This window comes from Anopheles stephensi, chromosome 2, assembly GCF_013141755.1.
Source record: "Anopheles stephensi strain Indian chromosome 2, UCI_ANSTEP_V1.0, whole genome shotgun sequence".
NCBI lineage: Eukaryota > Metazoa > Arthropoda > Insecta > Diptera > Culicidae > Anopheles > Anopheles stephensi.
In genome coordinates this window covers 86,280,801-86,306,171 of record NC_050202.1, presented here as the reverse complement: position 1 = coordinate 86,306,171, position 25,371 = coordinate 86,280,801, and the positions used below count along the sequence as shown (strand labels likewise).

The window sequence follows — 25,371 nt, the reverse complement described above, 5'->3', positions numbered from 1 at the left end:
TATAAACAAACTCTTGCTTAAAATAATATTCAAAAATGTTGAAAATTGTCAACGAGATTTAAAGAGCAGTTAAGCTCGGTGTTGTAATCGTTATTCGCAAATTAAATCCAATTTCAAGGTTGTTATACCCTGGCCGGCTGCGCTCCTGAACCAACCGTCAGCGGCTCGCGTTGAACAAAAACTGTTTCGCTCGCATCGCTTCAACAAGCAAGCATCGACATTTCTAAGCCGCGGAAAAGACGACAACCAACATCGACTACCAAACGATTTTGTGCCGTGGACGTGAAGCCTTCCCGATTCACGAATTGTTTTCACCAAAACAGTGCTTGTAATCAAGACTCGGTGCGAGTGTGTGTGTGTTTGTGTTCCCGGTTACTTATTGTGTGTGTGTGTGCGTTGTGTCCTTCGTACGGTTAAAGGTCTCCGTTGCATTTGGGAACATTTTGCTGTAAAGTGTTCCTCCCATCCTCCCAGAAACCCTTGCTCCTGCATGACCTGTCATAAGGCGTTGGTGTTGTCGGATTGTTGTTACGGAAGGGATTGACCATCAGTCCGGGAAGCTGCCACAGCGAGTGTGATTGCGCTTAGTTCCGTTCGTTGAGTGTGCTTTGTTTGTGTTTGCCTTCGAGTTTGTGCACCGCCTCTGCCGCTGCCAACAGGATGTCCGAGTCCGGCAAAGCGGTAAGTATTTCTACCCTCGCAGGAAACCTGATCCCAGTACTTCCTCCTTATCGAACGACGGCACCCGTTCCATGGTTGCTTTGAATCGATAACGAATTGGTCGGTAGCAAACCGAGCCAAAATCTATCGTCCAGTAAAAGTAAAGCAATAAAAAAGAAACATGCTGATACACTGCTTCGACAAGGGGCGCCATTGGTCGTCGGTTTGCGCTGGTGTAGCGAATGTCCAGACGCATTTACGTGTGCCCCGTTCGTGCAATATTCTTATGACTCATATCGAAGGCGGTGGTGCTTGGCCTGCTGGTGCTGGTGATGAGGTTTGCAGAAAAGGCATCAGTGAGCTTGGAGAAAAAGTATTGCATTCCGTTCAGAGCGAACGCTTCAGTAGTGCCGTACCGTTTACACGCCGTGAAGCGCATGGATGCACTTGCATTTACACCATTCGCACCACAGCACAGCACCCGCGTCCCGGTGAATGGGTGAAGATGGAAATCCGGCGATGGCATCAATTTGTGTGTGTGTCTTCTTCCCGCAGGGAGACAAGTGAAACTTCACATCTACACTTGACTGGCCATCGCATATGTGGATCACTTGAGTGGGTTCAACGACGGCTAACGAAATGCTGACTCTACACAACGGACTGCCGCGGCCCGGAAAAAATAATGAAACACTGTTTTTTAAAAATAGGTTCATTTGTTAGCTGTTGACCATGGCATGGAATGGAGGCGCTCCTTACGAACGTTCTTATGTTCCATACATTCTATGTCGGAGTGGTTTACATGCATCTCGGAAAGCAGGCGCGATAGAGAGATGAATAAGCGCGTTAATCTCTTGGCAGCGTAGCTTCAATCACACACACGACGCATTCTCGTTCATTGAGGCGGCTTGTTGTTGTATAAACTTCCGGTACGGCAGATTGTTTTGCAGGAACTGTTTGGTTTGCTTGGATGGATGTTTGAACGCCTGCATGCAGAAGGGCAATGTTTACTTGGATCGTGCTTGGCATGATGGCAGCATTATTCATTTCAGTGCGGGAAGCCGTTGCTATGGAAGTCATAAGGATCAACACATTCCTATTAACGTTAAGATCTAGCTATTTAGCTAGCTTTAGGGTGGATATATGGTAGTGCAAAAGATTGTGGCATCGGTGCCCAGGTCAGGGGTACAGCTTTGATCGCCAATGGTTAAAAAGCAAATTATGTTCGACCCAGTAACCTGTGCTAGTTGGCAGCGTTCCACAATACGGAATTGTTTGATATGGAATCGGCACAAAACCTTCTATTATGCGCTTCTTGTCGGTGTTTTTTTTTTTTATTGGAGAACCTCTGACCCATTTTATTGCATCATAAGTGTTTTAGAGGGTTTAATGCATATCCAGCCTTGGTCTCGATATGTCATCTGTGTCATTGGATTGCGTACTAACAACCCATTGGTGTGTTGGACTCGTGTTTCGCTGTTGGATTTAATACAAGGCTGATAAAAGTCGTTCAGAAGAATATGATCCGATGGAGGATGCACCAGCATCGGCGGTCTTCATACGCCAGGATCTCGCCCAGACCGGGTTGGATAAAATCGAGTCAAAGGTAGTTGCAATGGATGATCCGACACAATTGTAACTAGCCCTACGACCCATACAATTTGCATAGAAATAGAATTCTGCTGTGACTCAACCTGCAAAACATTGTTTGCGGTGTTCAAATGAACACAGAAAGCGTGGTAGGCCTTAATTGAGATGGAGTGATGGCGCTCATGTGTTCGCCAGTAGACCATTAGAGGATTTCTAATGCCGCCTCGTAGACTTAATTAAGATTAAGAGTCTAGATACATTTCTGAATCATGCAACATGTCATGCCACACTGTGAAAAATCTTTAAGCCAAGGTCGACAAAGCAAATCGAGGAACGTTACCAGATAGCCACGAAGGAACAGGAAAGACCTAAAGTCCACAACGTGGAGCACTCTGCTTAAGGTCGGATAAGGTGTAATATGGCCAACTTATGCTAATTGTATGTCCGCGACATGAGGGAATATTTTTTCTGTATTTGATTGTCAGTAAATTAAATGTAAATATTAAAACCCAAACTTAGTCACAAATCGTTAATTGTATCTGACTGATCCACTGAGCTGATTATTTGCATTAGCCATGATATGAATGTGGGAACTGTAAGCTTTACCGATTGACTTTTAGTCATTAGACTTCATACATCTCTCGAGGATCTTTCAGTGCTATGATAAGTGTTGCAAGACTCCACACTCTCCAATAGGGCTTGTCATGTCCAAACTCATCCAATGATGCCTTGCTTACGAATAGCGCCAAATATTTGTAATGCAATCAGTGTATTATCCGCTGCATCTTTGATGAAAATGTCCATGCGATAGTTGCCGGAAGGTAAGGTTTGCAGAACGTATCGCGGCTCAAACATCCAGAAGGTGTCGTACGTTATATTCTGAGGAGAGAGAGAGAGAGTCACAAAAAACGAAACACTATTTTCAAAGTACTGCAATCATCGTTCGCTAACTTACGCCTTGCGGACAGGGATAGCTGTACTCCGGAAGACTTTCCTGGATGATTTTCATGATCACGACAGAGGCAGGACTCATGTTGCGGTTGCGTGCCGTTTGGCAGTAATCTATGCTCCAGTCGATCATGAAGGGTCGGTAGGTGGTGTACTTGTAGTACGTCTTTACAACTAGTCCCAAATAGTTCAGCACTTTCGGAATGGTGAGCGAAATGTTCAAACCGACCGTACCGTTCGGAAACTGTTCCATCTTGCAGTTGTGCAATTGTGACTCCTTGTACGGCGCATTAATACACTGCATCATGGTGATCCGTAGACTGTGCGAAACATTATTATTCGTGCCCGATTTCCTACCCGCCAGCGCGGCTGTTGGTGGCACGAAGGAGTGGAGTACGGCATGCCCAAAGATACACAGCAGCACGACGTTCAATGTTTTCGACAACGGAGGACTCATGTTTGAAACATGGACCTAAACAATTAACACACGCTTTCACTAGTCCGGGCGAGCCTTTCCAACTGATGTGTGATGTGTGGCTCTGCTGTCTGTCACGTTGCCTGCTAGTGGAGTTGTCTACTCACTGGCAGTACGACAATTAGCGGAAATAACAATGAAGCCTTTTCGTTCAGGTTCTTGAGCAAGTGATCTAATCGCAACCGACCAACATTACCGCGCAACGATTAAATAGATTTGACAGCGTTACGTTATTTTTTTTGCCGAACACTAAGTCGTGGACACATTCATTTAGGAATAGTGGATCTTCTGTATGCTTCTGTACGCTTCTCAACCAATGATTCCCTGTTTCCGCACTGCGCCATACATTTCTAGGGCAAAGAAAATCGTGTTTGCTGAATCTCGATAATAGATGTCCAGTCGATAGTCTCCGGACGGCATCGATTCGGGAATAAATTTCGCCGGCAGCAGCCAAAAAACGGTGTACGTTCGGTTCTGGAAGGATAGAGAGAAAGGATGCAACTGATCATAGCAAAGATTTGATGTGAACACTACTGCTCGGTGCACTTACACCATGCGGACAAGGGTAGTAAAAGTCTGGCATGCTTTCCTCGACGACTTTCATGACCACGGCGGTGGTTGGATTGAAGTTTCCGACGCGTGCCGCCCGACAGTACTCAATGCTCCAGTCGATCATGAATGGCCGGTAGGTGGTATACTTGTAGTATGCTTTGGCCGAGATTTCTATGTAGTTCATGACCACCGGGATGTGTACAGAGATGTGCAGTCCGACAGTTCCGTTCGGGAACTGTTCCATTGTACAGTGGTTCACGATCGTGTACTTGTACGGTGTACGTACGCACAGCATTTTGGTGATGCGTAAGGTATGATTAAATTTACCGGCCGCAATCTTCTTGTCCGGTTGTTTTGCGCCGTACGACAATCGAGCGAGAGTCAGTTGGGCGAAAAGACAAAACAGGAGCAGAATGCTACTCGGCCTAGCTACTGTTCTGTCCATAATAGTGAGTAGAGTGAAACTAAGCCGGAACGGAAAGTCAGCCAGGCTTAAAATTGAAGACCATTTACTAAACAACGATTGCTGATTGAAGTTAAGCGCTGGTCACCTTTTTTTGTGAACAATTAATAGCGCAATCGTGGGTTATTAGGTAGCATTTTATAGATCAAATGGCATTTTAATCACGCTGATGGCGGTGGTGGATTAGACTGGATGGAGAGTTGGATATTCAAATATAAAGGTAAATCAAGTCGATGAAGCTGGAAATGGCAGGCCAAGTCGTCTCGGAGTAGTAGCACTAGGGATAAAGAAGTCATGAGCATACAATTGGAAACACGAGCGGCGATCATGTGGGAAAATTGGCATGGGCTTTGTAGTTCTTCATTTGTTTGGGTCTTGAGTAGTCATAGGTTCTAGTCTATCTTACCCTAATGGCCTCTCCTATCAGAGGTTCGTTAGATTCTGTTGCCTAATACGAACTCCGACTGTGCGATCTTTATCCCAATTTTAACATTATGCACGTTCACCACTAGAGATCATTCGAATGTAAATCCGTTTTGCTATAATTGCTCAATCCAGAATAATATTTTTATTTAACGTCAGGTGCGATCATCATCAGCAGCAAATCAAACTCAACCGATCAGTCCTTGCTTGCGTACAACTCCAAACACTTGCACAGCAAATATAACCGCTTGTGCTGAATCGCGGAAGTAGACATCCAATCGGTAGTTGCCGGAAGGTAACACACTGGGAATGAACTTCGGTTCCAGCAGCCAGAAGGATGAGTACGTTCGGTTCTACGAGTAAAGCATACGGTACGGCTTATTTAGAACTGAAGCGCCATGGTTAAAGAAGATCCTTTGCTCGATCACACTTACACCGTGTGGACAGGGGTAGTAAAACTGTGGCAGACTTTCCTCAATGATGCGCATCACCAGCGCAGTGGAAGGATTAAACTTGCCTACACGTGCCGCCTGACAATACTCCATGCTCCAGTCGATCATGAACGGCCGGTAGGTGGTGTACTTGTAGTACGTCTTGGCCAATATTTCCACGTAGTTGACTATTGTCGGTACGTGGATGGAAATGTTTAACCCGACCGTCCCGTTTGCGAACTGCTCCATTTTGCAGCGTTCCAGCAGCGCAAGCTTGTACGGTGCATCGATGCACTGCATCTTGGTGATGCGCAATGTGTGCGAGGTGGAAGTGTTGCCACTTTCCAGCTTCCTGCTCGTCTGAGCCAAGCTTTTCGAGTAAGCGAGCACAGTGAACAATATTTGCACAGTGGAGTAGAGCAAGAGAAGGCCCGTTTGTCTACGACATAGCATGGTGAACATCTTACAAAAACTGCAATACGACGAACTCTGCCGTTAAAGATCAGCTAATGTTAGAGCTGGTGGTACTTTTCGTACTGTTGGTGATCGGGCTTGTAGTTCAATTAAGTAATCAAATTCGTGTTACACGGTGAATAGCGATGTTGGTAATGACTTTGAATTAAGCAATCATTTTTAATTAATTCGTCTGTTAGGTGTGTTTTCATTGCATAAATTTTGAAAAAAATCCGCAAATAAAATTGTCCAGCAAACATGGTCTAATACAAATAATTGGTTTGTTGAAATACAACTCTTCTCTTAGTGACATTCGATCATCCTTTTTTCTCAACTTACACGAACTATTTACAGGCGGTTAACCGAATAAAATTCCGGATAAAATTTTGTAAAACATATATTTCTCAACCGACTAAACCATGCTTACGAATTGCACCGAACACTTGCATTCCAAACAATACCATATTTGTCGTCTCACGGAAGAAGATGTCCAGACGATAGTCGCCCGAGGGAAGTGTTTCGGGGATAAACTTCGGGTCCAGCAACCACACGGCTGAGTATGTTTGATTCTGTGAAGAATTGTTAGAACATTGTATAGGAGGTTCTAACGCAGAGTTGCTGACACATGCTTACGCCATGCGGACAGGGATAGTAGTACTGCGGTATGCTTTCCTCGATGACTTTCAGCACCAAGGCAGCGGAAGGATTAAATCGCCCGGCACGATACGTCTGGCACAGCTCGATGCTCCAGTCGATCATGAACGGCCGGTAGGTGGTGTACTTGTAGAACAACTTTACCTTAATTTCGATGTAGTTAAGCACCATTGGCACGGTGATGGAAACATTCAGCCCAATCGTACCATTCTGGAGCTGCTCCATTTGACAGTGGTTCAGGGTGGTAAGCTTGTACGACGATACATCCACGCACTGCATCTTGGTAATGCGCAGGTTGTGCGTGACGCTACTTTTTCTTACGGTCTTGATGTACTGAGCGGCACATTGCACTATGATGCAGACCAGTATGATGTTTCTTTGTTGAGTAGAAAACGTGACCATAGTGGAGTAATCGGCTAGAGAATACTGAACACTCTGCTATTCGCAGTGAAAATGATTGTTGTTGTTGTTCACCGAATGTTGAAGTTGAAATAATTTGTTTTATGATTTTTAAGGTAATTAACTCCGATAGTGAGTCATGCAATTAGTAAGAGTTTTGGATGATCATCGAGTTTTGACGTGGCACTCCTGCCGACAGACGCGTTGGTGGACTGTATAGTATAGTCCCAGTGCTGATATACACCTCGGAGGCATGGATTCTGTCCAAACTGAAGACACCCTCATGTGTGAAAGGACAATGGAGGAGTCTATACAACGGCGAGCTCTACGAGCTATTTCACCAATGCGTAGCGAATTAGACTTGCTAGGCTCCGGTGAGCTGGTCATGCAATGATAATGACACCGGACTACCCAGCCCGTAAAGTCCTTTGAATCCCTTGCGCATGGACCGAGTGGAGCGGTATCCCCTAATTGAGATGGCGATGACAGCGTTGATGCGTCCAGCAGAACAACCAGAGTAATGGATAGGTAGATGAGCGGTGGCAAGGATTATTGCAGCAGACCAGGACCGTAAAGCGGTTGTAGCGCCTGATAATTCGAATTCTGCAGACTGAAATACGAACGTTGAAGAAGTTGAAAACCAAGAGAGTTTTGTTTTATTATGATTGCTCTTATCACCGTTTACCATTGCAAATATTATTGATAAGAAGAAAAATGTGGAACCGTGTGCGCAGCAATGTGTGCTCAACCGACCAGCCCTTGCTTGCGCATTGCACCGTACAGTTGAAATCCAAACAGAACCGTTTTGGACGATTCGCGGAAGAAGATATCCAGACGATAATTGCCAGATGGTAGCGCTTTGGGAATAAACTTCGGGTCCAACAGCCAAGCGGTCACGTACGTTCGATTCTGTGGAGCATGTGTGAAAATCCAGATTAGGTATCCAGATTGCTAGGTTCGATCAAACACTTACGCCATGCGGACAGGGATAGTAGTATTCCGGCAGTGTTTCGGCAATGATTTTCAACACCAACCCTTCGGAAGGATCAACTTTGCCCAACCGATACGCCTGACACAGCTCGATGTTCCAGTCGATCATGAAGGGCCGGTAGGTGGTGTACTTGTAGAACACCTTCACCGTAATCTCGATGTAGTTAAGCACGATCGGCACGGTAAGCGAAACGTTCAGATTGATCGTGCCATTCTGGTGCTGTTCCATGTTGCAGTGGTTTAGCCGGGTAAGCTTGTACGGTGTACCGACGCATTGCGTCTTGGTGATGCGCAGACTGTGCGTGATGTTAGCTGTCGCGGATTTTCTGCCCATCGGGGCAGCACAATGCGACGGCAACGGTATAAAACAAATTTGTACGAAAAGGCAGAACAGTATCCCGTTTGCTACCTGTTTGGTGGTTGGGTAAGATCGCATCGTGAAGCGATTGGCAGCGGAACACCCCTACCCCGTTGGAACAGAGTGAACAAAGTGGTTAGGGTATTAGAGAATTGGTCTGCCTTTGCAGTAAAATGAATCATTTACATTTTCATTAATTGAAAATGACAATCAATTATCTTACAAATTAAATATTCAAATGAATGATCTTATCTTGCATATAGTAGAGGTCATGTCAAGTCATAGATCAAGTCCGCTTCAGTATAAAATACCGATGGGATTATCTCATTAACAAGAAAATGTACTGGTAGGAAGCTGGTCGATGTTCCAATTATTGTTCCAGAAGTGACATACTTCTGAAATGTAAGTTCCAATGCCCTAACCAAACATGTGGACGATCCACGGAGGTAAGGACCTTGGAAAGATCTAACCCATTTTGTCTGTTGTGACCCATTCTGTCTGTTTTGGCAGACGTTGTGGGCAGATCGACTGGTCTTTATATCCTGGAATAGAAGACACGAAAGGGATGCTCAGCACGTACAGCAGCTGTTCTACGGAATATTATATAGGAAACTATCAACTGCTTTATTGATCCTGCTAGTAGCGCCAGTTTAACCAATAAGCCCCTGCTTACGCATCGAACAGTACATTTGTATAGCGTATATGACCGTGCGTGTCGATTCGCGGAAGTAGATATCCAATCGATAATCCCCGGACGGTAATGTTGATGGGATGTAGTTCGTTTCGAACATCCAAAAGGTGGCGTATGTTCGATTCTGCAAAGGACAACGTGTTTGAGGCTGCTTCTGTGCTACTATCCCCCCGGCCATACTTACACCGTGCGGACAGGGGTAGTAGAATTCCGGGACGCTCTCCTCAATGATGCGCATCACCAGCGCAGTGGAAGGATTAAACTTTCCAATCCGCTCCGCCTGGCACAGTTCGATGCTCCAGTCGATCATGAACGGCCGGTAGGTGGTGTACTTGTAGAACAACTTCGCCGTCACCTCGAAGTAGTTCAGCACTATCGGGATGGTAACGGAAGTGTTTAACCCGACCGTACCATTAGCGAACTGTACCATTTTGCAGTAATTAAGCTGCGATCGTTTGTACGGTGCATCGATACACTCCATTTTGGTGATACGCAAAACGAACGAAGTGTTCGTTTTTCCGAGCCTTCGGTTGAACTGTGCCGCTGCAAAGGGTAATGTTAGCGCGAAGGCAAACACCAGTAGCGTAAAAGTGGCGCAGCCATAGTTGGTACATCGTTTGTGACTTGGTGGCACGTTGTTCATGTTCCCCGGTGGTAGCTTTAATGCTTTTGCTCTGATTTCGACGAAAGTACTGACAGAGACATTACGATCGAGCTGTGCGTTAAGCTTAGAAATGAAATAAAACAAACGCGGGAGAGGAAAAAAAGGAATAAATGTAATCATAAAGACATTACTTCAAATTAACTGACAATTTGTATGTTTATTAAACGATTTTTTTTCTACTGTTCAACGTTCAAATGGGATTATAATCATCCGATGTTTGCTGATCGAGATGTACGGGATATGGGATGGCTTCAGTAGTAATGTGGACATTGGAGGACTTAGAGGTCTCTTGAGTCCATCAGGAACGCCTGAAAGTATGCAATACGCTCATCGGTTCGTCATTGTCCTTGTGACAGGTTTGACAGCTTTCGAGGTCGTTTTAATGGCCTTGATAAAAATACCTCCAAAAACTTTTCTAATAAGTAGGTATTTGTTTACTTAATATATTTTCAATAAAATCCATTACACTAGTTTTCACTTTTATTCCGAATGGCCCAACCCTGTGCTTTTATTGATACACCGTTTCCCATGCAAATTGGGCTTCGTGTGGTGCGTGTCGAAGAAATTACCTATTACCGACGCAATTTATTAATCTTTGCCGACCACCACCATTGAATGCGTGGTATAATATAATAATAAGTACGTCGGTTTGCCACTGAGGCTGCTGGAGCATTTTTTTTTCAAGCTGTTCACGGTACGGGTTAATACATTCATCACCTTCTTCCTGCCGGATTACCTCATCAGTCGAAATTATCCGCCATCGATCTGTTTTCCACTCTACCAACTAATTTCAAACGGCCACCAAAAGCACGCGTGCCTTATTCATATTTCCGCGTTTTCCGAGTTTTCGTTTCCCCCCACTTGGGGCAGAAAACGAGAGCGAACGAAATGGAAAACATAAGCCCATATTTGATCACGTAAAGCAATCTTACAATTTAGCGCGCGCCCGCACGGATCGTGCGCTAACGATTATTTTCGGCCACATGCTTTCGAACCACCAGCGCACAAACGAAGGAAAAGCATTTTTTGTGGCAGATTTTAATCATGATCATTCGTTACTCTCTCCCTTCACCATCTTACGGAATGGAAGGCTCACGCTCGGAGTTGGTGAAAAGTGTGACTCATTTAGGCACGGGTTGGGTGATTCCCATTTCCATGAAAATTACTGAGCTGCCTGTCCCCCCGACGCGTAGTGGAGTTGATTGAACTTTCGCGCGCCGCGATTGTTCGATCGGATGCGCCTATGCGGCGGTCACATGCTTTGCATTCCCAATGAGCAGGTGAATCGGTGACTTTAGGGCAGTGTGTTACACGGGAGGAGAACCACATGCACATACGATCGCGATTCATACCGACACGTCTACTGCGCCTGGTGCCTTGAGTTCGTGCTATGCAAATGCTATGTTTGGACCGGGGAAGGCAACCGTTAGAAATCGACAGGTGGGATGGTAAAGCGAAAAGAAATTAGGTTAAATTTCCTATTCAAGATCAACAGGCAGGCCGGCTGGAATAGGCCAGAAGCAAGACAGAGAGAGAGAGGGAAGGGGAGGGAAACTGTTTGCTTGTTGGGGGCCGCCCGTTTGCAATTAGTAGTCGTATTGGTCACACACAGTCAATTGATCGGCGTTGGCTTGTTGACGGTTCAAATTAGTGGTGTAATTAAAATCGAATCCCCGCGGCAACACGATGCGCGATTTACGGTTGCTGTGCAAATCGGTGGTGTGTGGTCCTGTTCTGCGACCAATGAAAAGGAAAAACTGTTTGCTGATCTCGTCTGAAATTCGTTTTCCCTACTTTCAGTTTTCCAACGTGGAATCTTCCAGCTACGTCGGGTTTGCCAACCTACCGAACCAGGTGCACCGCAAGTCGGTGAAGAAAGGGTTCGAGTTTACGCTGATGGTCGTCGGTGAGTCGGGCCTCGGCAAATCCACCCTGGTCAACAGTCTGTTCCTGAGCGACCTTTACCCGGAGCGTGTGATACCGAATGCTGTCGGTAAGTGTTGCAAAGTGTGTGAGTGTTTAAAAATGCGCCGTAAAGTATGCAATGCGAGTTACCGTAACGCTTACCGCAAAAAAGGAAAACAAGACAGAAAAATACAAAACTGACTTATTCATTTATCAAAATTGAAAATTAATAAACCGCACCGACGTTCGCTTTCAACGTGGCCGTAAATCAAAGCCAAGGAAAACTAACAAAAAATTACCACCCTAAGTGATGTCATTAGGTGCACCTAGATCGAAACTCGGCTTCCTTCTTGTTTTTCGATGAACATAAAAACATAAATCCATTAGTTTAACTTAACACTGGCGGTTCTAGCAGTCGCCAGCCCCGCTGTGAGTGAACCATTAATTTATTCGCCGAGCTACTATCATCAATTAAAGCTAGTCTGCCGTCTGCCGCCAGCCTGTTGATATAGTGAATGGATAAAGTTTCGCTTCGTTTTGGCGTGCTCAGGTGCTCGGTGTTTGCTAAATCAAAATGTGGTGTAACAGTTTGCCGATTAATATATAAAAAAGCATATCATTCCACCGGTGTGTTGTTAGTGAAAGTAAGCAGAGAGGCCGCAACCGGTCGCAGCTCCTGGTCGACATACCACAGTCACACACTTATGCTAGTTTGGTGCAAATGAAGTCGTTACTGCGCGGCCACCGCCTTCGATTACCAGCCAGCGAAGCGTTACCGATCGTGATACGGAAAAGGAGCGTTTTGCGAAACGTTAAATAATCGGTTTCGATTTGCTGAACCGCTAATGGGTTGTACAATCGCTTGCTGAACCCCGGTGTGGTGGCTTTTCCTCCTATTTTTTTTTCCTTTCGGTTGCAGAAAAGCAAAACCAGACGGTCAAGCTGGATGCGTCGACGGTGGAGATTGAGGAGCGGGGTGTGAAGCTGCGGCTAACGGTGGTCGATACGCCCGGGTTCGGCGATGCGATCGATAATAGCGATAGCTTCAGCGCGATCCTCGAGTACATCGATGAGCAGTACGAGCGGTTTTTGCGCGACGAAAGTGGGCTGAACCGTCGTAACATTGTCGACAACAGGATACACTGCTGCTTCTACTTTATCTCACCGTTCGGCCATGGGTACGTATCGTAATGGCCTTGCAATGTTCCGTTCACTGCGCTATAGCATCTTTCTTGCACTGAACTTCCGGCACCAGGCTCAAACCGCTCGACATTGAGTTTATGAAGAAGCTGCACTGCAAGGTGAACATTGTGCCGGTGATTGCGAAGGCCGACGTGCTGACGAAGAAGGAAATCCAGCGCCTCAAGTGCCGTATCATGCAGGAGATTGAGGATAATGGGATCAAAATCTATCCACTGCCCGATTGTGATAGTGACGAGGACGAGGACTACAAGGAGCAGGTGCGCCAGCTAAAGGAAGCGGTCCCGTTCGCCGTCTGTGGCTCGACCACGCTGCTGGAGGTGAAGGGACGCAAGGTGCGCGGACGGCTGTATCCGTGGGGTGTGGTCGAGGTGGAAAATCCGGACCATTGCGACTTTATCAAGCTGCGCACCATGCTAATGTGAGTTGTGGTGGTGGTGGAACTGATTCCGTGCAATTTCCTAGCAGCAGCTAACACACACACCTCTTCATTTCAGCACACACATGCAAGACCTGCAGGAGGTCACGCAGGAGGTGCACTACGAAAACTATCGCTCGGAACGGTTGGCCAAATCCGTGCGCAAAAACACCAACTCGGTCATTAAGGAGGATAATGCCGTGCTGGCCGGCGGTGAGTCGCTCACGGAGAAGGATCGGATTTTGCGCGAAAAGGAGGAAGAAATCCGTCGGATGCAGGAAAAGCTCGCACAGATGCAGGCCAAAATTCAGGCCCAGAAGTAATAATGCTCGGTGCGCTCGTTCGATACTGGTGACGATGGTCGTCAAGGTTTTTGTAATGCACAAACAGAAGGAAAAGCATGCTTCCAGCCTTCAAACAGCAGGGGTCCGTTCAATTGCAAGCAATTAGGCCCCATTCCTCCTCGTCCGAACGATTCATATCAAACCTCCAAAAGAATCATCTCACCCCGCAAGGAACAAACAACAAGGAGACGGATGTCCAAATACTTCGTCGTGTGCCATCTTCCGCTTCACCGCCATGCAACAACCCATCAGTGTCAGCAGCATCAGTCACCGTCCGTCATCATCTCTGGCAACCATTTTTCCTTGTGCACGCACGTATAGACTCATCGAGAATCTCTCTGTCTCTCTTCATTTACAGTAGCGTAGCGTGTATAGTGGCTTCTATTACGAAGATTATCCTCTCATAAGTGTAGTTGGGGTGCGTCGTTTTCGTTGTGTACGCGAACAAGACAGCACAGTCGACGATTTTCGGTACGAACTGTTCGCCTATTGTAGAACTAGTAACGATTCGAACAACGAACGGGGGTACTTAAACACGGGCTCTAGCCCTCTCCATTTCCATTTCACTTTCGCGCTTTTCCAGCTCGTATAATCCGCGCTCCGTGTGGCTTTCCGTTGCGTTCCAATAAAAAGTGCGTCAGTGGCAAGTCGGAATAGAGCGAAGAAACATTGAAACCACTGCCCCACTCAGGTCCGACCGACGGCCGCCTGCAGTCAGCTGCAATAATCTGCAATAGATGGTAACAAACAAACAAAAACAAAGCAAACTAAAGGTAACAGTTAGCTGCTCCGCCGATCGTACGAAAGCGCGTACGATTTTACCAGCAGCAGCAGCGATAAGCGAAAGATGCGCGTCTCGATATTTTAGAGTATTACTATATAAATATATATATTTTTACCTTTTCGGTTCCAACCGGTTTCGGACAGGATCAGTTTTCAATAAATGGTATTCTACAGGAGAAATCAACACCGGGGCACAGAAATTCGTTACTTGGTTGCTGTGATCAACTTTTTCCGACTTGTATTTCAATTCATCTTCCCTCAACAAACTTTACGCACACACACCACATATCATGCACGCACGCTCGCAACACTGTATTAGTGTGTGTGTGTGTGTGTGTGTGTGTGTGTGGTAGTTTTAGCATTGTATTGTACCAGTTTGTATGTGTGTGTGTGTTTTTAGGAATGCAAATCAAAAACGGATCCCCAACCCTTCGCTTCTCTCTCTCTCTCTCTCTCTCTCTCTCTCTCTCTCTCGCGTAGTCGGCTTTGCATTAGATGCACACATAATTCCACCACGAGCCTCCCGAACACTTTGTACATAATAACTACAGCACTAAACTAAGTAAATGATTTTTGGACATTTTTATTTTTTTGCCTTTGGACCTGCTTTTAGAGAATTAAACAAGAGAAAAACGAATAACCTTAAGCAAGAGCGAAGGGGGGTGGCTAGGAACAATTTCTGTAACGTAACGAATAAATTAAGCAAAAATGAAACGCGGTGCCTATTAACCGTAGAAGAAGATAAAGCAAGTGTGAGAAAAAGGGCTTCTACAAACAGCTTAAAATAGCTAACCTCGCTGAGCTTAAATTAGTGTAAAAATAATACACCCCATTCTGATCGAAAAAGCGAACGATTCAACAATTACACAACAAGTGGCAATAAAAATTGGTAACCGGGTATCCTTCCTCCCTCCTTTCTAATCGCTAGCTATCGCTAGTGGCTAATGCGCTTTACAGGGTTTCTCGGGTCAGTTCAACATATTGTAACATCGTATATGACATTAACGACTCGGTCCAGTGGCTGAGGCGACATCAGCGCCGGTCTTCACACGGCAGAACCGGGCTTCAAATCCCATCCAGACTGCCTACGCGTACGCAGGACTGTGACTAAAGAAATGGAAGGCCTAGATCTTTCGAGGTTGCCGTAGGTGTCAAAGAAGAGGAAAGAAGAAGGCTTTATGGAATAGAAAAAAGCATTAAACGATCTCAACATAAGCATATCAGATCGACGAATTAAACGGTTAAAAATTTAAATCTTAAACCGTATAAAAGCCAGGCTACATGATGCGAGATGTCAGAAAAATTTCGGTTAAAAGGGGGCGATTTTTTTACGTCAAAATCATCTCGATTCATCTACCCGTGTTGTTTAGAGCACTTCATGCTATCTCTCTCTCTCCTCAACCGAAAACTACCATGGCAACGCATGGTAGAGCAAGTGGCAGAGAGGGCTAAAGAGAAAGCCTTCCGAGATTTCAACTCGTCGAGGCGAAACCTTTTAGACGAATAGATTTCGCATATTCCCCCCCCCCCCTCTCCCCCCTTTTTTTAACATCATGTAGCCTGGCTTTACAACAGCGAATCACGCAGTGCAGACATGCTGCTTGACAGCTCCATATAGCGTTACAATGTAGAACTGGCCTGAGAAACCCTGTAAAAGGTAACAAAACCGAAACAGTAATACACATTTAAGGTCAAGTGTAATAATATTTTACAATGCTGTTCCCATTTAAATCACGCGTACACAATCGTACCGTACCGTAGCAGCTGGCCGTTCTCGCTCACGTTCCGAAGCGTCTTGTTAGTTTGCTGCTGCTGTTTCACCTTATATCATATGTACAACTTTCGAGCTTTCGCATCAGCATTATTGGGCCTTGTTCTTCGTGTAAGTTAGTTCTTTTGCTGCATGTTTTAACGTAACGAGATTCGCTCTTTCCTTTACACGCAAGATATAACACTATTTACATTTGTTTTTTGTATGCTGTCCGTGATGGTTCATTTGTCAGCCGAAACCAACCAAGAAGCTTGTTATGCCTTCCCTTGTTTCATCTGTCGCAAATATATATATATGTGTGTATAGTCAATAGTATGTATTCACAGGACAATCACAATAAGTTCATAATAATGCTAAATGTTTGCTTATCCTCTCTCTCTCTCTCGCTGTGCTTTTCGGCTAGTGTGGTTTTGCTAAATATATGAATGATTCGTTTACTCTCTGCCCGCTGGAGATTCGAAAATGGGACGCTGAGAAGTGCACAAGGTATATGAAAACTCAACCGCTTCGTTGAGGCATTATTGCGTCGCTTGGCGATTAGGCCACTTACTCCTCTCCTTTACTCCTTAATCACCTAAAGCGTCTACACGTCTGTTACTGTTGTGTGCAAGCAGCTTGCGCGTTAACTCGGTCCTCGCTCGCGGCTCAAAATACACACGATTGATTATTGTTACTTGTCAATTTTAGTCCTCCTCTGCCACGAAACAATTGCCAATTGCAGTGCCAGCAGCGTTGTTTGGCAAAGGAATTTCAGTGTCTCATCATGGGAATTACAAAATTTCTGTTGGGGGTTTTGCCTTTTTAAAACTTCAGCTTCAAAGTAAATTCCTATCCCTCCTTCTAAATTTTAACCGGAACATAGATATGTTGTGTGTACACGATGGCCAATGACTGAATGAATGGGAATTCGGAACGTTCGGTTCGTTGTTTTCTACAGATTAATCGTATCCAGATCCTGGCACGGTGCCCGCGGGCTATGATCACTGTTCGAGCTGCCGGGCAGATTGACCAGCTGGTTACCGTTGGCGGTGGTACCTGCGGCCGCAGCCATCGCGGATAGCGTTGTGGCGGTTGTGTTTGTCGTGCCCGTTCGGGTCACGGCGGTTCCGGCACCGTTGGTGGTAGCCGCCGCCGCATTAGCGGTAACGTTGTTAGCATTATTGCTGCTGTTGATGTTGTTGTTGTTGTTGTTATTGTTCTTGGTCGATTCGGTCGAGTGTTGCTTCTTGCTGCCCAGGCCCAACGGGAAGGCAAAGTCCTGGGGCAGTTTGCGCATAATTTTGCCCGACGTAATAAGCCGGCCAAACCCTTCCTGCGAGAGAGAGAAACGGTAGGTGAATGGATAGTTCAACGGGGTGCTTACACGATTGCATACTTTACGGGGCAAACTAGCGCCCGAAAGGTATGCAATGGCGATGTTTTTTTTTTGCCATCGACAAACAGTACCTGATGAGCAAAAGCGTAGCCGGAGCGTAACGATCTTCGCGCTTTTCTGGCGGACGGTGTCCTCAGCACGTCACTGCTCTGGCGGGACCGAAGCAAAGCTAACCGTTGCTGTACACGAATCTGCAATGATTGTTTTTGTTTCGAAATTAGACATTTTTTCCGATAGGAAGCAATAAGCCCTTCCGTCCCATTACCTTATCCGGTAGGCTGGGGAATACGTCGACAAAGTAGAAGCGGGAAGCCAACACCGGTATCATGAGCACAATCACGGTGAGGACGGTGGTAAACCAAAACGTGGCCTCCTTCATGGCCTGCGTCAGCGAACCGACGTAAGGGCCACCGATGACGTAGTTGTAAAAGTAGTCCAAAAAGAAGTACCACAGCAGACTGCCCCAGATCATGATGTGATTGAAGACGGTCCAGTACGATGTGTCGAGTGCGATCTGAAATTAGTGGGCATAGTGGGGGAGTGGGGGGGGTAAGTCTTCCAGATACCAACCATTCGGCTTTCGGAGTGCATACCTGCGCCGTATTATCTAGGATGAGGATGGTGGCCACGACCGAACCGAGCAGCATGTGATCGTTAAGCACGTAGCCATCCGGCGAGATGCCATCCTTGTAGGTACCTGCGGTGCACCAAAAAAGATTTCGTATTACGTAAGCATGAGGCGCGGCATGTGCGTGTGTGTGATCCTTACCGTACGGAATGAGAAACAGAATCAGCGAACTGAAGATGCCGTGTAGGACGCTGCGTATAAACTCGGTCGTGTTGAACAGTGCGTTCGTGATGCCGGGCGCGTACAGCTTCGGATAGTCCACGCTGCTCTTGTCCGACACGTCCTGCTCGAAGATGCCGAGCGCCAGCACCGGCAACGATGTGTAGAACAGGTTGTACACGGATATAAACATCGGATCGAACACGGTCTGTTGGTAAAGAAGGGAAACGCGTAAGCTAATAACCATAGCCCGGACAGCACATCCCGCATCCACAGGCACTTACTTGAGCACTGAAGCCGCAAAAAAATGCATACCAAAAATGGCACAATGTGAATGCAAAGTTTTTGTAGAAAAAGTAGCGCAAAAATTTACACATCCGGTAGTAGGACCAGCGGCCATGTACCAGCAGCAGTCTTTCGAGAAATTTGAACTGAGCGATGGAGTAGTCGCTGGCCAGCACCGCCTGCATCCCTTCCTGGCCCGAGATGCCCACCCCGATGTGTGCCGCTGTACGAACGAAGAGAGCGAAAGAGAGAGAGAGAGAGAGAGAGGGAAAGGAAGTCAGTTACGCGTATCCCCTCGCAATCGGCACCGGAAGCCACCTACCTTTTATCATGGACACATCGTTAGCACCGTCACCGATCGCCAGTGTGACCGCGTTCTTCGCCCGCTTGATCAGCTCGACGACCATCGCCTTCTGGAGCGGCGTTACCCGGCAGCAGATGACCGCCTTACAGTGGGAAGCGATCTCCAGGAATTTGCTTTCCAGCTCCGACGTTAAACAGTGGACGAGCGAGTGGCCATTAATCACCAGCGCTACGCCCGTGTTCTCGTCGATGTCGGTCAGCGTCGGTTCGCCCTTCTCGAACCCATCCGAATAGTTGCTACAATTTACACTGCGAATGAAAGAGCCGGTGAGCCGGGTTCTCGATTCGTTTGGGCGGACTAAGTGAAGGTGGGATGGGGATGGGATCGTTGGAAAGGGGGGGGGGGGGCAGGAAAACGGATAATACGCCAAAACACAAACAAGGGGTTAACTGGGAACAATTTTAGACACAAAAAAAAACAAAACACAAAATCAAGCTTTACACAAACAACGACAAACTGGGCCACATGTTTGTAATGGGAAGGACAAACTGGAAACTATGCACCAACACGTTGTTACACGCGCTACGGTGGAAGTAGTTCGGGGAAAAAGAAGAGGCGTTAGTTTGAAGGAATGTTAGATAAGGGGAAGTGTGCTTACGCTACTAAGTTACTACACATTGATTCATTGGTTCATCTGTACAGGCATATGAGGAAGGCATTGGCGCTAGCGCGTAACTCTTGTGTGAGTGTGTTTGTGTTTTTGTTTCGGTGCATCACGTCAGAGTGGTGTGAATGATACGGGGTCTCGATCAGTTGCTTTGGCACACGATCGTTGTGTAAATGATGGGCGCTTCGGTTCCGATTCCGGTTCCGATCTGATCCGCTTCACTTTGCCCATCACTAGGTCGCTAGGTGCTACTGAGTTTTCATCAAGAAAGGTATAAACGATCCTGCCGATCTGTACAACAGTTACTCAAACACCATTTAACGGGGAAAATGGAAAAACGGAAACCAAAAAGGAACTCTAGCACAACAAAACTAGCCTTAAGAAGTAAAGGATTTCCGGGTTTTAAATACACGGTAGTACACACAAATGTACATATATACTGTGGTAATGGTAAATTAAAACAAAACAGCAAGTAACATAATAAGTAAACACCCCACAGAAAAGGGAACAAAACGACAGGAAAAACCCCGATTACAACACAGACTCGCGATCGAGCCCGAGCCCGATCCGTTGGGTTGTTGTGGTTGGTGTTTCTGTTGTCGGTGTGTGTGTGTCGGAGAGTAGTAGTTGTTGGGGATTTAAAGGTTGGAGCCACACACACATTGTTCGCGTTTTTGCGGTCGTGCTTGTGGTGTCGGTGTGTACCTGTCCGGTGCCTCCTCGCTTCCTCCTATACTTGTATATTTATGTCTATTATCCCACCTAAACGTCACCACCGAGACGGACGGCGGCGAGGTGTTCTGTATGTCGACCATCGGACCGGAACTGCTGCTGTGCGCTCCGTTCGCCGTGACCGCGCTCGCCTCACTGCTGCCCCCCACTGCCGCCGTCTGTTGCTGCATGCTGTTCGCTTTCTGTACATCTAGAACCGAAGGGACACTTTAGACTGGGAAGGTCTGGTTGCGCATCTAGAGAGAGAGAGAGCGGAGAGGGTCAACTCACTGGCCGGATGGTAGGTGTTGACGATCCGGAGCGAGTCCATGTACTTGCGGAGCTGCTGCTCCACCTCACTCTTCGTGATGCCGTCGATCACAAACACGTCCACCATGTCGTCCGTCAGCAGCTGGCACGAATAGCCTATGTTTATTGCAGTTTCTACAACGGAAACAGGAAAGAAGGTGAAATTAATCGATGAGCTTTGGAAGGTGTTTGGCGAAGGGTATCATGCGCCTACCTTGCTTGTCACCCGTTAGCACCCAAATCTTGATGCCGGCCAGCTGTAGATTCGCGATCGTCTGAGGGACACCGTCCTGTAGCTTATCCTCTATAGCCGTCACACCGACCAGCTGCATATCACATTCGATCTCCTCGTAGATTGCACCCAACTTATCCTCCCTACCGTCTAAAGATAAGGCAGCTTCCCTCTGTCGCACCAGCCAGGAGTCGTAGAACTCTTTCGTCAGCCGCCGTTCGGCAAGCACCAGCGTACGCAACCCTTCGCCGGCAAATTTCTAGTACGCAAGAGAGAGTCATTCGATTCAAAGGGCATGAAAAGGGTGGGACCCGTCAACAATTACTCACATTCAAATGCTCCTGCGTGCGGGCTTTCAGGTCGTGCTGGTTCGGTCCTAGCCTATCATATATCACACTGTCGGCACCCTTACAGTACAGTATGATGGTGTTGTTGCGCCGCAGTACGACCGACATTCGTTTCCTAACATTGTTAAAATCTAATATACTTAACAGTTCATATTCCTGCCGGGCGCGATAAGAGAAAGAGAGCGAAGGGATGGAATTATCAAATGTGTTACTATCCTCCAGTTAATCTCCGCCAGCTTACCTCTGTTCGTCCCATGACCTCTATTGTTATACTGTTCGGTGCACGTGATTTAAAAACAAATCCAAAATTTCGCGCCGCCGACACGAGGGCCGCCTCGTCAGGACTTTGTGCTTGATAATCTAACCTGCGGGTGAAAGTTTGCATTAACGCGATCGGTATGCCGCTCCCGTGCCGATGCCCCATCCCAATACACTTACTTGCCATTTTTCTCCTCCGCCATCACGGTGTGGCATAAGGCTAGCAATCGAAAAAAGTTATGCGCGTGCTCCTCGTCCGCGCGCACCGCATCGAGCAGTCCCTGGTCGTACCACCGGAACTCGGGTTCGTATTCGGGATTGAAGGAAAAGTCCACGGACTCCATCACCTGTCACCGACACAATTGATCGGTTTGGGAGTTTGTGTGTGTGTGTGCGCGTGTGGTTCCGCGAGTGGTGGGTAGGATTAGAAATGATTCGGTTACGACACACACACACACACAGATTTTGGCGCGATAGTAGAGTAGTGATAGTGTGTTTCGATAGTAGATGGGATGAGAAAGAATCGGTAAAGGAAAAAGAAAAACGGTAAGCATAATTGAACGAGCCGATGAGATCCTAACGTTGCGCATTGGAAACACAAAATCTAGCAACTGAACTGGCTTTAATCCGAATTCGGTTTTAGTTTAAGGGGACGTTGTAAAATACTGTATTAGAACACATGCTGCAAAGTGTACTAATTCGGAATGTAAAGAAGGAATCGCTAAAGTACTCTTGATCGTATCGCCCGGACTTGGTAAGAGTAAATTTAACAAATGTGTGACCAAATCAACTAAGAACAGTTAAATTACACCTGTTTACAGTAACAGTCGAATCGATCACCGTTTGCTGCGACTCATGAGCTGCTTGCTTCGATTTGCGTGCCGTTTCCATCGAATGCACGACATGACGACCGAATTACATGCCGTTACCATGGAATCACGTGCCGATATACATGGATTTTTGATTGCCCCTGTATGAAGCATTTGGTGTAATGAACAGACCCCGGCTAGTTCGTTACCATTAGAAAACATTTCGTCGGCTTTTTTATGCGAACAAACGGCTAATAAACCGTAAATGACGAAACTATGTGTAGTAAAATACCACCATCGAACAGTATCGATACACAAGACTAGTTTTTCAGAGTTTAGTGGTGATCTATACATTAAACTAGCGGAAATGAACGTGTTCCAACGGCGAAGAAAACTAAGAATAAAATTGACGCTATTTGTTTACATTTTTATTTGCAATATTTTTCATTGAATTCCATGAAATAGTTTGTGTGTATCGTTCATTTTTGCTTTGACCCAATATGTAAAACACGTGTAAAATAGTTTAAAATGATGCTTTCCATTACGTTTAGTCATTAAAATTATCCTGTTAAAATTATCCGCAAGTTTAAGCGATAAGAAAAAAAACTATTGCTTTGAGAGAAGAAGCGAATTTGAAATGTGCTAACATTCACAAATCCATAGATACCGGTACGTGATTCCATAGTAAGGGCATACGATTCGACCATAGGGTCGCTCTTTCGATGGTAATGGCACGCAAATCGAAGCAGGCTCGTGAGTCGAAGCAAACGGTGAGCGATTTCGACTGTAACTGTAAACAGGTGTAATTTTATTTTAAAAATAAACCTTAAGTAGAACCTTTAAGCAATAATCCAACAAGAAACTCACCACACTATATGAAGAAACCTAGGTTCGAAAAAGGTTGTAAAATGAAATTGAATTAACATTTAAATAAAAATAGAGTAAAACACAGTGGATAAAATTGATTCTAAAAAAACATGTAGTGAAATACAAAACAAATAATGCAAAGCTATTGTCGGCAAGCGGATCCCTGCCCTGCCGCTGCTGCTGCTCCCTGACCGTCAAACGTCAAGAGTACTTTAGAGTGCAGTTTTCCCAATTTATGGTGAGGACGTCTACGACTCTCAAAAAAACACGCATTTTGCAGCAAACTCAATGCTAATGCTAATTTAAAGAAAAAAAAGCTCAACAACTAAAACGGTGGCGGTAAAAGGCGCAACAAGCGTAAGGAACGTCGTAAACGGGGCGGATGAGAGGGGGGGAGGATCACAACAAGATTACGGTTAAAACTAAACTCATGCATACATGCAGTCCTCCTTCTTGCGTATTGTTCCCACTTGGTGGTGGTGGTGGTGGTACATCGGTTGCTGACTGCGCCGGGATATTGGTGTTGGGTGGTGTTGGTGTTGGTGGTGGTGATGTCTGCGTTTCTTGCGCATTACTGTGCTGACTGAATCTAACGTGTAGTGATGCAGGTGGATGCTTTTTGGATGGGGGGCTTTTAGTCTGAACTGGCTGTTCGGTGGTGGGCTGTGGTGTGCTGCGACCTGGCGGCTCTTCAGCGTTTAACAAAAGCGATGTGTTACTGTTGAACGTAGGCTAAAGGGAGTGGCCGGGCAAGGGAGCAAGCACAGTTCGGCACAATGCAAAAACATGGAGATGGAAGAAAGAAAGAAAAAGAAGGGACAAAACATAGTAAGACACAAATAGAAACAGGGGAAAAACAAAACATAAAACAAATAAAAAGCGACAAAATGGAAGGTGAAAACATTTAAAAATACGTTAAAAATAAGAAAATAATGAGAAGAAGACAGAAAAAATGTGAGGGAGAGAGAGAGAGAGAGAGAGAGGGTGTGCAAAACGTTGAGAAGGGAAAATACCCCACACACAGACACACAAACACACACACATACCAAGGAAGAAAATGGGAAAGAAGAAAGAAAGAAAGAATAAAAGATGTTGAAAACAGTTGTAAGTTGACACACGACGTTTCAGACATCAGTAATAAAACACACAATAGAGAGAAAGGACAAAGAGAGAGGGAGGGAGAATTTTTCCCCAATCTAATACGACTCCATAACTACGGATTACGGACACACACACATACACTAGAAAAGTATGAAAGATAGAGATGGACAAGACAAATGGCAAGGATCCTTCTCGCAGTCGCCGTCGAGAATGAATAGGAGGACAATGCGACTCATTGTAAGGAGTAATGGAGGGAAAGGCTGCTGCTGCTGCTGAAGCGTGTCTATTGCAGCTGCTCTTCGCTTTATTAGTATTTAATATTACACTACACGCTCCCATCCCATCAGAAAGGTCGAAAGAAGATGCGATTGCGTCTCTGAGAATCTCTCTATGGAAACACTTCTTCCACACACGGGTTACAAGACGACGAGGGTAAGAGAGAGAGAGAGAGCGAGAGGGAAAGAGAGTTCCAAACATACTACTGCAAGCTTTTGTCAATCCGTCTACTAAAGAGTGAGGTAAGAAAGTGGACCACCCCGCACGTACGTTTCCACGTACTTCGCTTACCTCCGACAGCTCGACTGTTTCGCCCGTGCGCACATCAACCACATCGCCGTAGGCACGACCGGCAATGCTGCATTTGTTGAACGTCATAATGTTCTGCGTCAGGGTTCCGGTTTTGTCCGAGAAGATGTACTGTATCTGGCCCAGCTCCTCGTTCAGCGTGGTCGTCCGTGCTTTGGCGTGGGTTTTCGTCTTCTCGTAGTACATCTTCTCGTCCCAGTTGATAAGGAAGGATTGCGCGAAACGGATCACCTACAACAACAAAAAAAAAAGGAACCGGAATGGAATGTGTTAGAAATAGCTTCTTCTTTCTTTTTTTTGGAAGCATTAGTCCGAGTTCCAGCTTACCTCTACCGACACGTATAAAGATATTGGCACCACTGTGTTCAGTACGATTGCGTAGGAAAAAAAGACTAGACACCCGATACTGATTGCACCCTGCAGGTAATCCTTCGGGATTATCCTTTCCCATGGCAGATAAATCTGGAAGAGAAGGAAAAGGGCAGCGCCGGTTACCGGGGTCAGCTGGGAAGCGGCAGGAAGAGATTGCTAAGCTTACTTGAAATTTGTATCCTACTAACGCTTC

At 46.1% G+C, this 25,371-nt stretch overlaps 6 protein-coding genes across 16 annotated transcripts in view; 1 reads left to right on the top strand and 5 right to left on the bottom strand.

Annotated features, from left to right (window-relative positions):
- Positions 1–123: 123 nt before the first annotated feature.
- On the top strand, positions 124–14,582 carry LOC118504955 (septin-1). The gene is made up of 5 exons (XM_036040075.1): positions 124–681; positions 11,549–11,741; positions 12,573–12,831; positions 12,909–13,274; positions 13,351–14,582. Exons 1-5 carry the CDS (start codon positions 661–663, stop codon positions 13,592–13,594), a joined length of 1,083 nt encoding a protein of 360 aa, XP_035895968.1. The 5' UTR covers positions 124–660; the 3' UTR covers positions 13,595–14,582.
- Positions 1,982–4,406, bottom strand: LOC118504960. 2 transcript variants are annotated; one of them, XM_036040082.1, is made up of 3 exons: positions 4,221–4,406; positions 3,203–4,144; positions 1,982–3,126 (listed from the first exon to the last, which is right to left on the bottom strand). In XM_036040082.1, the coding sequence occupies exons 2-3, from the start codon at positions 3,650–3,652 to the stop codon at positions 2,962–2,964; spliced, it is 615 nt and encodes a 204-aa protein (XP_035895975.1). In that variant the 5' UTR covers positions 3,653–4,144; positions 4,221–4,406; the 3' UTR covers positions 1,982–2,961. The 2 variants fall into 2 exon arrangements, with proteins under 2 accessions (XP_035895975.1, XP_035895976.1); XM_036040083.1 differs by having other exon boundaries at positions 3,203–4,406.
- On the bottom strand, positions 4,483–6,031 carry LOC118504959. Its single transcript, XM_036040081.1, has 2 exons — positions 5,543–6,031; positions 4,483–5,461 (listed from the first exon to the last, which is right to left on the bottom strand). The coding sequence occupies exons 1-2, from the start codon at positions 5,999–6,001 to the stop codon at positions 5,297–5,299; spliced, it is 624 nt and encodes a 207-aa protein (XP_035895974.1). The 5' UTR covers positions 6,002–6,031; the 3' UTR covers positions 4,483–5,296.
- On the bottom strand, positions 6,387–7,657 carry LOC118504961. The gene is made up of 2 exons (XM_036040084.1): positions 6,626–7,657; positions 6,387–6,561 (listed from the first exon to the last, which is right to left on the bottom strand). Exons 1-2 carry the CDS (start codon positions 7,046–7,048, stop codon positions 6,397–6,399), a joined length of 588 nt encoding a protein of 195 aa, XP_035895977.1. The 5' UTR covers positions 7,049–7,657; the 3' UTR covers positions 6,387–6,396.
- LOC118504957 lies at positions 7,695–10,784 on the bottom strand. Of its 2 annotated transcripts, XM_036040079.1 has the most exons (3): positions 9,269–10,784; positions 8,019–9,208; positions 7,695–7,954 (listed from the first exon to the last, which is right to left on the bottom strand). In XM_036040079.1, exons 2-3 carry the CDS (start codon positions 8,469–8,471, stop codon positions 7,790–7,792), a joined length of 618 nt encoding a protein of 205 aa, XP_035895972.1. In that variant the 5' UTR covers positions 8,472–9,208; positions 9,269–10,784; the 3' UTR covers positions 7,695–7,789. The 2 variants fall into 2 exon arrangements, with proteins under 2 accessions (XP_035895972.1, XP_035895971.1); XM_036040078.1 differs by lacking the exon at positions 7,695–7,954 and having other exon boundaries at positions 8,267–9,208.
- Positions 14,583–14,598: 16 nt separating the features above from the next.
- LOC118504950 (phospholipid-transporting ATPase ID) overlaps positions 14,599–25,371 on the bottom strand; it is a 31,340-nt gene continuing 20,567 nt past the window's right edge. For 4 of the 9 annotated variants that reach the window (XM_036040068.1, XM_036040060.1, XM_036040059.1 and 1 more), the window contains 18 exons: positions 25,345–25,371; positions 25,134–25,268; positions 24,789–25,037; positions 23,559–23,852; positions 23,121–23,138; positions 21,625–21,791; positions 21,428–21,551; positions 21,169–21,342; positions 20,822–21,098; positions 20,590–20,742; positions 20,293–20,509; positions 18,939–19,228; positions 18,616–18,839; positions 18,314–18,539; positions 18,138–18,241; positions 17,810–18,058; positions 17,616–17,735; positions 14,599–17,481 (listed from right to left, as the gene is read on the bottom strand). The exon at positions 25,345–25,371 is cut by the window's right edge and continues 57 nt beyond it. In XM_036040068.1, the coding sequence (XP_035895961.1) occupies positions 17,101–17,481; positions 17,616–17,735; positions 17,810–18,058; positions 18,138–18,241; positions 18,314–18,539; positions 18,616–18,839; positions 18,939–19,228; positions 20,293–20,509; positions 20,590–20,742; positions 20,822–21,098; positions 21,169–21,342; positions 21,428–21,551; positions 21,625–21,791; positions 23,121–23,138; positions 23,559–23,852; positions 24,789–25,037; positions 25,134–25,268; positions 25,345–25,371 (3,429 nt within the window). In that variant the 3' untranslated portion in view covers positions 14,599–17,100. The remainder of the gene's footprint in view (positions 17,482–17,615; positions 17,736–17,809; positions 18,059–18,137; positions 18,242–18,313; positions 18,540–18,615; positions 18,840–18,938; positions 19,229–20,292; positions 20,510–20,589; positions 20,743–20,821; positions 21,099–21,168; positions 21,343–21,427; positions 21,552–21,624; positions 21,792–23,120; positions 23,139–23,558; positions 23,853–24,788; positions 25,038–25,133; positions 25,269–25,344) is intronic. The other 5 variants (XM_036040062.1, XM_036040061.1, XM_036040064.1 and 2 more) reach the window with 5 other exon arrangements.